The 13164-nt window shown below is 36.3% G+C and overlaps 1 protein-coding gene across 4 annotated transcripts in view; it reads left to right on the forward strand.

Moving 5' to 3' along the window:
• The window catches only part of LOC109851213 (mitotic spindle checkpoint protein MAD1), a 41206-nt gene continuing 33151 nt past the window's right edge, over window positions 5110-13164 (forward strand). For 2 of the 4 annotated variants that reach the window (XR_002249720.1, XM_020421250.1), the window contains exons 1-6: window positions 5110-5559; window positions 5639-5738; window positions 5805-5965; window positions 7369-7566; window positions 7642-7734; window positions 8015-8137. Coding sequence is in view for 2 of the 4 variants with exons in the window: in XM_020421250.1 (XP_020276839.1) it covers window positions 5407-5559; window positions 5639-5738; window positions 5805-5965; window positions 7369-7566; window positions 7642-7734; window positions 8015-8137 (828 nt within the window). In the remaining 2 variants the exon portion in view is untranslated. The remainder of the gene's footprint in view (window positions 5560-5638; window positions 5739-5804; window positions 5966-7368; window positions 7567-7641; window positions 7735-8014; window positions 8138-13164) is intronic. The other 2 variants (XR_002249719.1, XM_020421249.1) reach the window with 1 other exon arrangement.

Here is a 13164-nt window from a genome sequence, read left to right on the forward strand (position 1 = left end):
TATCACAAACCACAGGAGTGGACTAAATGGTTAGCCCTTGCTGAATTTTGCTATAACACCAGTTGGAAGAGCTCCACTTTGGTTACTTCTTTTGAAGTAGTCTATGGTAGACAACCCCCTTCCTTACTGTCATATATCCCTAAAAGTTGTAAGGTGGAGGTTGTTGATGAAATCCTCTCTTCCAGAGATATTACTTTGTAACTCCTCAAAGATAGCTTGAAGCAAGCAGCTGAGCAAATGAAGAAATTTGTTGATAACCATCGTAGTTACAGGAGTTTTCCTGTGGGGGACTGGGTTTTTCTCAAATTACAACCTTACAGGCAAATTAGTGTGTCATCTTACAAACCCCACAAACTCTCTCCTAAATACTATGGTCCTTATCAGATTTTGGAAAAAAATTGAGAAGTTGCATATAAATTGGCATTACCTAATCAGTCTCAAATTCATCCTGTTTTTCATATGTCTCAGTTGAAGAAACGGATTGGGACTGAGGTGATTCTTCAAGTTGATCCTCCTAACTATGTGACTGAAATAATTGATGAGCCTGAGCAGATTATGGACAGGAGGACAGTGATTAAAGGGAGGCACTTAGTTTCTCAGGTTCTTGTTAAATGGAGACAATGGCCTGTTGTGGAATCCACTTGGGAATCATACTAGGAATTAGTCAAGAGATTTTCTACTTTTGACCTTAAGACATGGTCAAATTTAAGGGGTGGGAATTTGTCAGGTGCTGCAGTTGACAAGGTTATAATGCATGCAATGGAAGGCTATACTACAAGCAATGGAGGGCAGGGGAACTGAGTTCGGCTGAGTTCCAGGTTTTGGAAGCTGAGTTACAGGCTTTGGTAGAGTGAAGATGAGCACATGGACTGATATGCAAATAATTGGACTGAAACGCAAAAGAGATAGAACATAGAAGATTGAACTTTAGCACATTGTAAACAAGATAATCACAAGCAATTGTATTCGGTTAAACTATCAACATTCTGTTACAAATCAGTTCGGCACTGTTTGTGCACGTGCACGAACTCAGCTCACAATCATAATGATGTATAAATACAATGTTGTACAAGCACAAACCAAGAAATGGATTACAAGTTTTCTCTCTCTCTAATTGAGTCATCTCTTCCTCTGTCTCCTTCTTCTTGATTCCATCTCTTTCCTTCTTCAATTCTCTCATGATTTCTTTTGTAGAGATCCGCCATGGCTAGGAACAACAGCTCCAGAGTCAACCGAGGTTCCCGAGCCTCACACAAACCCTAGAATTTTGGGGATCAGAAAATACAAAACTTTAAAAAGTAAACTTTACCATAACAATTAAATAAAAATGAATATAAAGAAAAATTTATAATAAAAGTAGGAAAAATCTCATCTTTGAGTGCTTGAGAGAGGGACCTTGTGGTTGTAGGGAGGAGAGACACTGAGTTGTTAAAGGAACTCCTAATTCTTCTAAACCGCACACATGCTTCATCCAAAAAAATTAAGAATCAAAACCCATCAGAATTATGAGAGAAAAAAAACCTAACTAAAAATAAGTGGAAAATAAATCAAGAGTAAACCAATAAAATTGAGGATCAAGAATAGAGAAAACGAATTGAAAGGAAAAAAAGGTAAAAACAATCATAAAGTTATCAAATTGAAGAAAATTTTGAAATAAACCTATTCACAATTTTAATCCAAAAATCGACCGTATCCAAACTTATTTACCAAAATCGACCCGCTTTCTCACCACGTCAGCTTCATGGCCAGAAAGTGAGTCATTTTAAAAAAAAATCACGATCCTAATTAGTCGGGGTTGCCAACCCCGACTAATTAGAACCTCCCCCACAACCCTCTCGTGGTTAGGCTACTAAATAAGTCGGGGTTCGAAACCCCAACTAATTTCATCGGGGTTCCCAACCCCCACTGTTTGCCAGAGCCTGTGCCGCCCCTCATAAAAATGGTCGGGGATCTCGACCCCGGCCATTTGGTAGAGACCCTCCAGCCCACACTTTGCTAGAAAATCTTATCTCCTGCTAACACATATCAATCCACAAGTGTAACACCAGCTCTCTTGCTACACATTTATTAATCCATAATCAATTTCAAACACAAATAAACACATATATTTATATAATTATTACATATATCACAAATCTTTAACAAAAACGTAACATTCAATTCACTTACTAAAAATCCAACCATAATCAAGTCTCAGTAGCATTTCAAACATAAACATCATAGCATTTCAAACATAAACATCGTATGAAGTATATCAAAATTTAACAAATAGTTAGAACTCCCTTTTCTCTCGCTCTCGCTCTCCCTCTCCCTCTCCCTCTTCTTCCTCTCCCCATTCCCCGTTCACCTTCAACATGAGCTTGGATGATCTCAACTTCCGGTTGTGTGTGAACTTGTGAGCGCATGACATCCTCGTCGACTTGAACCTGCTGTGAACATCTGGGTTGAGCTTGTTGTGAGCCTCTAGCTTCATCATTTTCACAACTTGAGCCCGCTCTCGTGTGTCCTCGGACCCATCGACGCTCGTACCCTATGAATCGTTCCTCATATCCATCATGATTCGCATTACACGTCCTTCTAAGAGCGGACTGAACCTTTCATATGATGCGAACAAATGTGTTCCTCGCCCCTGGCTCGGCAGTCGATCTCAATGCATCATGTGTAATAGAAGCAACCTCATCGAGGTCTAGTACTTATAAATAAAAAATAAAAGAGGATTATTAGCAAGTGAATGATAATAAAATGATAATCACAAAATAAATTGTATATTTTTCTTATACATTTACCAACTCTCTCTCAACTGGACCTCTCGATATGTACTCCTTAGGTGCTTTGTTCTCCCGAAATATCCATCGGTGAGTAATCCCCCAATACCACCGTAAGTACACATCTAAATCCGGTACGTCAGCCCTCTCCATCACTACAACATCCTCCCTCAACTCCTAATTCTTAATGTAAGCATGACGAATTATCTCCCAATTTTGATGATGTGCTCCTTTTTAGGGATTTTGCTTTATTCTTTCTACAGGATCTGGAATATGTTGTTTTAATCCAAATTGTCGAAGCACATGATCAGGCACGTGCATTTTGACAATCTCAAACATATAATCGGTACTCAAGCACGCCATATATCTTCACCATCTCGGTAAATATCTGGTAGTGAAGCTAAAACTAGTTTATAGGGCATCCACTTGACCAATAAAGAAGATTATGTAAATTTGCATATCAGTAATAAATGATGTAATGATTGAATATATTTAGATATTATGATTTTATACATGTTCATCCTCCATTTGATCAAGCTCGTTCACGTAAAGGTTTTCGTGACCCTTTGGGGAGGTTTTCTAAGATCTGAAAATATTCCATCTATTTGATATACAAAGGGTTAGTATAGATTAAAATAAATATATAAAATTATATGTAATCATATCTATTACAAACTAAAATACCTGCATCCTAACGGAATCTGGCCATTCAGAGCGCGAATCTCCCTCAAATCTGGTGTTCCCAAAATGCCATCGCTCCCATAACCATATTTGCAACAAAGTGAGGCAACATTTGAATTCTTTATTTTGCATGAGTGCCGTTTTTGTAATCTCCCTGTAGAGATATGCTAACACTGCATTCTCCCAGGATAACTCTCCACACTCCTCAAAATCCTCAAGAAGTGATAACCATCTAACATGCACCAAATCCTTAGTGTAATTCCTTAATCAAGTCACAATAACTATATGATTCCGAGATTATTAACGGCATCGTTACCCCTCTGACGTACATTGGCATATTATTCATTCTATAATTAATTTTTTCACCATAAGAGTAAGCAATAAAAATCATATTGTTCAACCTATGCAAAAGAAGATTATATCATTTAAATGCAAAAAATTAAAAAAGTTTATCATGGCATTGAATAAGAGAGATAAACCCAAGATGCAAATAATCTCATACAATTTTGACTAAAAACCTTAAACCCCAAAATGAAAATTCTAAACCCTAGAATTGAGCATTCTATGCCCTAGAAGTTTAATTTCAATTATAATAATCAACACACAAAGCATTCAAACTACCACAAATAGAGTGGTTGATAATAAATTTCAAACCCTAGAAATTGGATTTTGATAGAAAACCCTAGATTTTTACATGTTAAAAGAGGAGAGAAGGAAGAAAAATTACCCTAGAAAATTTAAGCAAACTTTCACGATGGATTTCTGCCGCAAAATGGGGTTAGGAGAAGTGGGTAGGCGGCTGAACGAGTGAGTCCGAAGTTGGAGAGGAGAAAAATGGGGATTTTGGGGAAAAATAGTTTTGGTCAGTATATATAAGGGGGACGGACCCACCACAAATAGTCGGGGTTGACAACCCCGACTATTTCATGACTTAGTCTCTTTCCGATTTTCGGGCTGGGGAGTCTCTAGTGAATAGCCGGAGTTGACAACCCCGACCATTTCATGGGTTGGTTCCGGTCTCTGCTAAATGGACAAGGTTGAGAACCACGACGAGAGGACTGGGGGGAGGTCCTAATTAGTCGGGGTTGGCAACACGACTAATTAGGATCGCGATTTTTTTTTTAAAACGACCAACTTTCTGGCCACGGAGTTGACATGACGAGAAAATGAGTCGTAAATAAGTTTGGATTAGGTCGAAACGTAGGATTAAAATTGTGAATAAGTTTATTTCAAAAATTTCTTCTTATCAAATCTTTGGGTTTGGCTTCGTCATCAAAAGGCGATTGGTGGAGGCTGAGGTGATCGAGGAAGAGCTCATGCGAATTGGGTGAGAGTGAGAGGCGAATGGCAAGAAGATGAAGGATGAAGATGGAGGAGAGAAAGACAGATATGAGAGAGAGAGAATGAGATCTCGAGAGGGGAGCATGAGTGTTTATCAAGAGAGGCTAAAAGAGGGGATTTTTTTTGAAAAATTGGTGGGTTTTTGACTTTTGAATGTGAGATGAGGACTTCTCTGTAGTTTGAGAGGCGCTAGAGACACACTCTAAGGCACACCATCAACCACACTCCCTCTCTCTTTACAGAAGTCACACCATCAACCAAATTCTCTCTCTCTTTTAAGTGCAAGGGTGCCTCTATCATTTCTTTTGTAGTTTTTTTTTTGGAATTTTCGAGAAGCGATCAACCTCCTGATTGGACCAGCTAGGAAGTGCTGTTCATGGGCGATATGTTCTGAGGTTTTGCTCTCATAACAGCAGGAGACGCGATGCAAGGGACGAATTAGTCGAAAACATCCGACTTTGCGGGTCGGTGAACGAAGCGCGGGTTCTGTATTTTATACCCAAATCCGATTTCTTTTTCCTCCTCCAGCCGGCTGAGGGTCGAGCATCGTCGATCTTCCCGACCAAGACATTGATTGAAAACCCCAGAAAACAAAAATTCCTCCACTTTCATCGGAACAATGATCCTCCGAACTCCACCTCAGCGAAAGAGACGAGCAGAATCGCCGATAATCGAGACGCCCGTCTCCGACCGCCGAGTCGTCGTCTACAACGATCCATTCCCCTCCTCCACCTCCGATGATCTCGTCTGCACTCATCAATGCCGTCAGATGGTAACAATCCCCCCTCAATCTTTTCATTTTCTGGTTAGGGTTTCTGAAAACCCTAACTTTCTTTTCTTTCTATTGATAGGTGAAATCGGAGTTCATGGTGGCTTTCAGTACAGCAGAGAAGCAAGTTGCTGAGTATCAGTCCAAAGTCGAGGCCTTGAGCAACGAGCTGCGCAAGAGCGGTGGGTTCGCTGTTCGGGTTTTGTGTTTAGATGTTTTATTTGCTTAATGTATGGTTATTGATGCAGAAGAGGAGCGGATCAATTATCGGGATCACCTTCGATCTGTGGAGCAGGAGCTTGAGGCGGCGAAAGGGCGAGAGCTCGCACTGCAAGAGCAGTTGTTGAAGGAGGTTACTGAGTCACAGGAGCGGTACCGAGCTCAATTGAAGCGCTGCTCTGAGCTTGAGGTATTAAAGGGGGGACATCCGCCCTAAATTAATCTTCGCCGGAATGATTTCTTCAAGAAAACCGTCATGATATCATAGAACCGTATGCTGAGAAGGCAAAAGACATTTAAAGATTGTTATTGGTATTAATGGATTAAGGATATGTCTGAATTGAGAAACAACCCTTTTGAATTGCATCAGATAGTAACTGCAATTTGCAATTAACGGGATATAAACTCTGTCCATCATCTCGTGAACATAAATCTCTATGCATGATGCATAATATTTTGGAGCGGGGAGTTGAGGTCTAAGTGTCCATTATTAGGAGGGGTGTTCCTTTTCATGTTGAACTGGTTTTTCTTTCTGTAACCCTAAGCAAAATTTCGTAACATGCATGTAAAATGTCAGAACATAAGAAGAATAAAAGGATAAGTAAGGAGACTAAAAAGAAGAAAAGGAAAAAGAAACATCCATTCTTCCTCTCTGAAGTTTTGAAAGTAAGGTTTATTTGTTGATTAAGAGATGACTCACCCTAGTAAAATTTCTCAATATTCTGGTTCCACGTTTATTTGTCTAAAAATAAAAATACGTAAGATAAAGTTTATTCCTTTTCCATGGCTTTCACAACTTTACACTTTAAGGGTTTTTCTTTTAGGATAAAATTTTGAAATAGACCTCTCAAAAAAAAAAAAAAAAAGAAAAGAAAATCAACCTATTTGCAAATGTTTATTAGAATCGACCTAGTTTTTGCCATAGCAGTAATACTAGGTCGATTATGTAAAAAAAGTTTTTGAACTCCATGGGATTGGCAATCCTGTAGTGCTAAATTGTGTGTTAAATTCTATGGGATTCTCAATCTCGTAGACTATACAATTTTTTTCTTCCAAAATCGACCTAATTCCTGAAATATTTATCAAAATCGACCTAGTTTCAAGTTTCAGCCAATGTGCGGAAACTAGGTGAAACTAGGTCTAGTTTGTTAAATATTTTGGGAATAGCGTTTTTTGTGATTATTTTGTTTAAAGGGTCTAATTAAAAGTTTTGTCCTTTCTTTTATAGCGCACGCACAAACACATATATATAGATGCACACACATGTATGTTATGTCTCTATATATGTGTGTGTATATTTGTATATATGCGTGTGTATGTATATGTATACACACTGACACATTCATAATGAGTCAAGGAGTTGAAGACTTGGAAGTAGGCCTAACTTGTTTGGAAGCAATCAAGACAGGTTGTGGCAATGATTAACTAAATGGAAGAGATAAAATTTAATCGAAATAAACAAAGGAATAGGATTCATGTAGTTGAGCCTAAAAAATCAGAATGAAGGATTTGTTCTGTTATTATGTTTTCTTTTTTACATTCTCTTTTTTATGATTCATCTTCTCACAAATCTTTCCTTTGCTCGATTGTCAGGTGCAACTTAGAAAAGAAGTTGATTCTACTAATAAGACTAACTTATCAGAAGCGGAGGCTCGGGAGAGAGCTACAGTTCTGGAAGGAGAAATTCAGCGGCTTTCTGAAAGCAGTAAAAGGGAGAAGAATCATCTCCAAAAGGAGTTGTTACATTTGAAAGATGAATCAAAGCTATCCTTGTCTAGAGTCACCGCTGACGTGAGAAAAAAAAAGATGCTCAATTAGCATTTTATTCCCTTCCTCTTAACAAACATTTTTTTTTGTTCTTTTCAGCTCGAAAGAACAAGACTTAGAGCACTTAACTCTGAGAAAGAGACAAAACTATTGAAAGATGAGTTGAAGGACCTACAAAATCAGCTAAATGAGGTAGCGTGGCTCTTCTTCACGTCATATACATATACGTACTTATCATAATTGTTTTTGCTGCTCTGTCTCAACGTAAAATTTTCTTTTCATCTTCAATATTATTTTAGCAATAATAAAATAGAAATGGCAGTTGGAATAGATCGAATCAATGAAAACACTACCACAAAAGTGTTAGAATTTGGATTTTTATGATCAATTTACACTTATGTCATTTGTCTGGTAAGTAAATTGAATATATAAATGCAACATATTGCTAATATTGTACTTTTCTTCAAACCAGTGCCTTCACCAGAAGAGTGAATTGGAGCACAAGCTAACAACTTTCACTGCTCCAGTACATGAAACTGGTCTGTCTGAGAGCCAGATTCTTGTGAAGCATCTACAGGAGGAACTTCGGAACTATGTGAGTTAGTAGCATATAAAAGACCGACTTATTTGATAAAAATGCAGCAAATACTTCTAAGTACTATAAATATTATATCTTTTAGACTAGCTTACCACATTTTACGACACTAATTTTCACGGTTTTGGATATGTTACTTTAAATGATGCGTCTTCATTCTATTGGTACTATACATGATCAGTGAAACTATATTTGGTTTGCTTATCCACATGTTCCTTATGGCTTATGGGCATTTCCCTGTGGTCATGTGATTTAGTTCTTTCATGCAAGTATATGAGTCCGCTAGAAATATCAATTTGTGTGACCTTATCTACAAAGTAACTATATTAATGGCAAGAATAGGGAAGGAACCTAATGATTTATTTACAATTATCACTGCTATCTAATAGTAAATGTAATGTTATTGGTTAATTATAGTATCTTATTTTCTCCTAGTTATATCTTTTAAATACTGATAGGAGAGGTTTGATAAATGAGGAAGGTGTCTTCTTTGGGCATAATGGATATCGATTACTTGGAGTTTTCATGATGAAATGGCACAACCAAACGAGTAAGCAGCCAATGGTTTACGTTAGTTTTTATGAGATATGTCATATTGAAATTGTAAAAACCACATCAACTTAGTGAAATTGTGACTTTTCTCATGTCAGTTTGAAAATTATGGATCTAGACTTCTAGGTCATGATAATAAACAATGGCTTGTTCCAAATAGTGAATCTTCTTAGCTACAAATGTAGTGGCTTCAACGATAGACTACTGAGTTCTTCATATTATCTGCTATCTCAGTGTGCACATAGGTTACCAGGACACTGCATTTTGGCTCCCGTATCTGTGTCGAACGCGTGTCGGACACTGATTTACTATTGGCATGCTATTGACACGTGCAGTCTTAAGCTGTACCTTTTTTTTAAAGAAAAATTCTCAAATGGTTTACCTGTTTTATCTTTAAGCCCAACTACTTTGTTTTGTACTTGAACCCAATCGTCTTTATATATTTATCTCTAAACCCAAATTCTCAAATACAATATATAAGTTAATGAGCCTGCCTTAAACTTTTCTAAAAATCCCAATTTACCCCCTTATTTTTCTCTCTGATTTAACCCCCCTCTCACCTTCTTTACTCTCTTCTTTCATTCTTTAACTCATGAATCCACTAATCAAGGTTTTAAATATCGGTTATCGGGGATTTATCGGACGACCAAAATCCTTATCGGATAGCGAAAATCGAAGACATATAAAGTAGTATTTATTAGAGTCATATACTGTATGATGTATATATATAATATAATACCCCAAATTGTAATCTAACCATACACCCTTTTTTCATTCTCTCAACCTTCACTAAATAACTAGAGAAAAAACCAAATGAATAGTGAATATTGTTTGTTGCTACAACTTCAGAAGTTGTGTTGAGGGCGTGGCGTCGATGGAGAGTCCAAGTAGAACTGTCGAACTTATAGTTGATAATGACGTCGATGGAGAGAGCTCGACATCAATGGAGAGCTCAGCGTCAGTCAACGTCGTCGAGTCAATAAGTTGATGATGGCGTCGATGGAGAGAGCACAACGTTGGTCGAAGTTGTCAAGTCGATGAAGTTAACGTCGATGAGAGAGCAGCGTCGAATGGTCGAAGTCGATAGCGTTGAGGTCAGCGGAGTCCGAAGAGAAGCGGAGGCGAGTGTCGAAGTCGGCGGAGGTGAGCGTCAAGGTTGACAGAGTTCAAAGAGGAATGAAGATCAGAGGATTAGGGGAGTGGGCACATCCGCACAAATGAGGGGGGAGAGAACGGAGGATTAGAGCTACAGAAACGGATTTAAGTTTTATTGTAAAGAACGGGTCGGGTTGGGTTTCAAGTTTACTCAAAAACTGCCAATTACCCAAAATCACAACCCAATGGTGTGGCCCGATAATTTCGATTTTTGGAGCCGCTAATATCGGTCGATAATCACCTTTATCGCTGCATTATCGCCGATAAACCCCAAAAAACGATAACCGATTTAAATTTCAACTTATCCTATCGGAAAGCTCCCAAAATCGATAACTCGGGGATAATATCGGAATATCGGCCGATATTTAAAACCTTGCCACTAATTACTCCTCAACTCCATTAATGCACTGGTTTGATTGCTCAATTTTGGTGGAGATTCATCACTTTTTTGGTGTTTTAATGTATAACTTTGTCCTTTACTCAACTTCTAAATTTGTAGCATTAATTTCTCATTTTCCTCATCAAAATTATTTCACATTATTATTCATGAATCCTCATGGCTGTTTATTACAAGTAATACGAAAAATTAATACTAAAAAGAAAATCTAATGTTAATTTTAATTTAAGAATTGGATTTAATTTCAGAATTAAGATTTTAATTTATTGTGAGACCAAATTTGATAGTTAGTTAAATTTAGTTTAAGTTGACTATCTTTGATGAAATTTGCATATTTTGTTTATTTTTTGTGACAAATAGAGATGACTGAAGATTTGTTCTATACTTCCCACCAAAACACACTATACGTTAACCGAAATCTGCTATACTTTCACTAGTACTGCAAGTGTAACAGGTTTTGGTGTAAGGTGTAGCGTGTTATAACAAGTCTTGGTGAAAGTTTAGCAGGTTCTCCTGTAAGTACAAAAAGTTTTTAGTAAGTAGAGCAGGTTCTGTTGAAAGTATAGCATGTTTTTCTATAAGTATAGCAGACTTTTTAGTTTTTGGTGAAAGTACAATAAGTTTTTCTGTAAGTATGACAGTTTTTCCTGTAAGTGTAGTAGGTTTTGGTGAAAGTATAGCAGGTTTTGGTGGAAGTGTAACTGGTTTTCCTATAAGTACAATAGGTTTTTATAAAAGTATAGCAAGTTTAGAGGAAAATATAAAAGATATTTCTATAAGTATATAACATTTTGGTGAAAGTAGAGTGGGTTTTGGTGAAACTACAATACAAATCTTCGTTCATTCATCTCTGTTTGTCACAAAAAATAAATAAAATGTGTAAATTTTATCAAAGATAGTCAACTTAAACCAAAATTAACTAAATATGAAATTTGGTCTCACAACAAATTAAAATCAAAATTATGAAATTAAAATCTTAATTTTGCAATTAAATCTTCTGAAATTAAATCTAATTTTGAAATTAAAATTAAATTTTTTTTTTGTATTATTTTTCGTATTAATTGTAATAAACAACCATATGGATTCATGAATAATAATATGAAATAATTTTGACAAAGAAAATACGGAATTAATGCTCCAAATTTAGAAGTTAGGTAAAGGACAAATATATACCTTAAAATACCAAAAAAGTGATGAATGTCCACAAAATTGAGCAATCAAACTCTATGTATTAATGGAGTTGATTAATTAATGAGTTCATGATAGTTAAAGAAAGAAGGAAGAGGGAAAGGAGGTGAGAGAGAGGGGGGATTAAATGAGAAAGAAAGAGACGAGAGAGAGAAGGGGGTAAATTGGTTTTTTAGAAAAGTTTTAAGGGGACCCGTTAACTTATGTATTATATTTGAGAATTTGGGCTTAGAGATAAATATATAAAGATGATTAGATTCAAAGGTACAAAACAAAGTAATTGAGTTTAAAGATAAAACAAGGTAAACCATTGGGCCTTAAGACAAAAACCCCTCTTATATTTGAGCTACAGTTATTCTAAAATTTTCTATTTACTTTTATTTAGGCTGCAATGTTATTTAAATTATGATTATTAGTTTGATTTGCACAATTTTTTAAATTACTATTAAATCAACTTTTGTTATTAAACCTTAATTCTTAGTTTTCTTTATTCTTAATTGCTATAGATAAATAAAAGAAACATACAAATTTATATGTATTTTAATTCAATATATGATCTTATGTAAATTACATACCCGTATCCTATGTTATACAAATTTGTCATGTCCTATGTTTGTACCTCCTATCCCCCATCCGTATTTGTGAAACCTAGGTGCGCGCACACATAAAATATTGCATAAGACCTTGAAGTAGAAACGTAGGTGTTATTGATAATTTACTCTAACCTCTTGAGTTTATGTATGGTTTATTTAACAGTATTTTAAGATGAGGTCAACACAGTAAGATTCTACGTTGCCTGAGGCAGGAGACTAAATAATGTGATTACCTGGGTAATCTAAAGCAACAAATATTGAAAACATTCATAAAAGTAAAACAATATGCAATTAAACACAATATCAATAAATCAAAATAAAGAAAATTAGCCACAACCGAAATTTCAAAGTCGCAAACTATGATATCGTGCATTGTTTTAAAAAGCGATCTAGGCATCCGCTTAGGTGGCCACTTAAACCTAAACAGTACTTAGACCGTCCGTCTAAGTCTTAGGAGCGCCTAGGGGAGAACATACTTAGAAAGATGTATATTGCTCGCTTAAGCATCGTAATGGTTGAAAATAGTTAGCTAGGTTAAAACGTACTGGAGATCAAAACACTATCTCCAAGTCCATCTCACAGTGAGAATATGATTCAAATATTCGAAAACGATCCTTTCTTTCTCGACTTTAAAAACATCTATGTGCAGCTTAAGTGTCCGCCTAGGCGCTAGGCGCTAGGTCTGGCGCCTTGAAATATATATCGCTTTCTAAAACATTGATATCATGAGACTGTAGACCCAAAACACAACCTATGGCCCTGTTTAGATTGGGAAATTTGTTTTATTTTGGGATTAATTTTACTCATTGCAGTCTTGAGATATAATGATTAAAAGATTATGGGGTATTAAAATTTTAATAATTTATTTGGTTCAAATTTGTTAGCGATACCTCTAATACCTATGTCATATTTGAGAACTTATCATTAAAAGGTGGTATAGGATTAGAACATACAACAAATATCGCTACCGCCCTTCTGTCTACTAATCATGCTTTTAGCCAAGTCTAAGTTAATTTTGGTAGCGTTTTGGGACAAAACATAGACAACTATAGTCATCAAATTTCTATTGGAACTTAAAATTTGGAGTTTGAGAAAAGAACATTAACAAGCCAAACAATTTATCTCATTAGCAGAAAACTTAC

The sequence above is a fragment of the Asparagus officinalis genome, chromosome 8 (assembly GCF_001876935.1).
Source record: "Asparagus officinalis chromosome 8, Aspof.V1, whole genome shotgun sequence".
NCBI lineage: Eukaryota > Viridiplantae > Streptophyta > Magnoliopsida > Asparagales > Asparagaceae > Asparagus > Asparagus officinalis.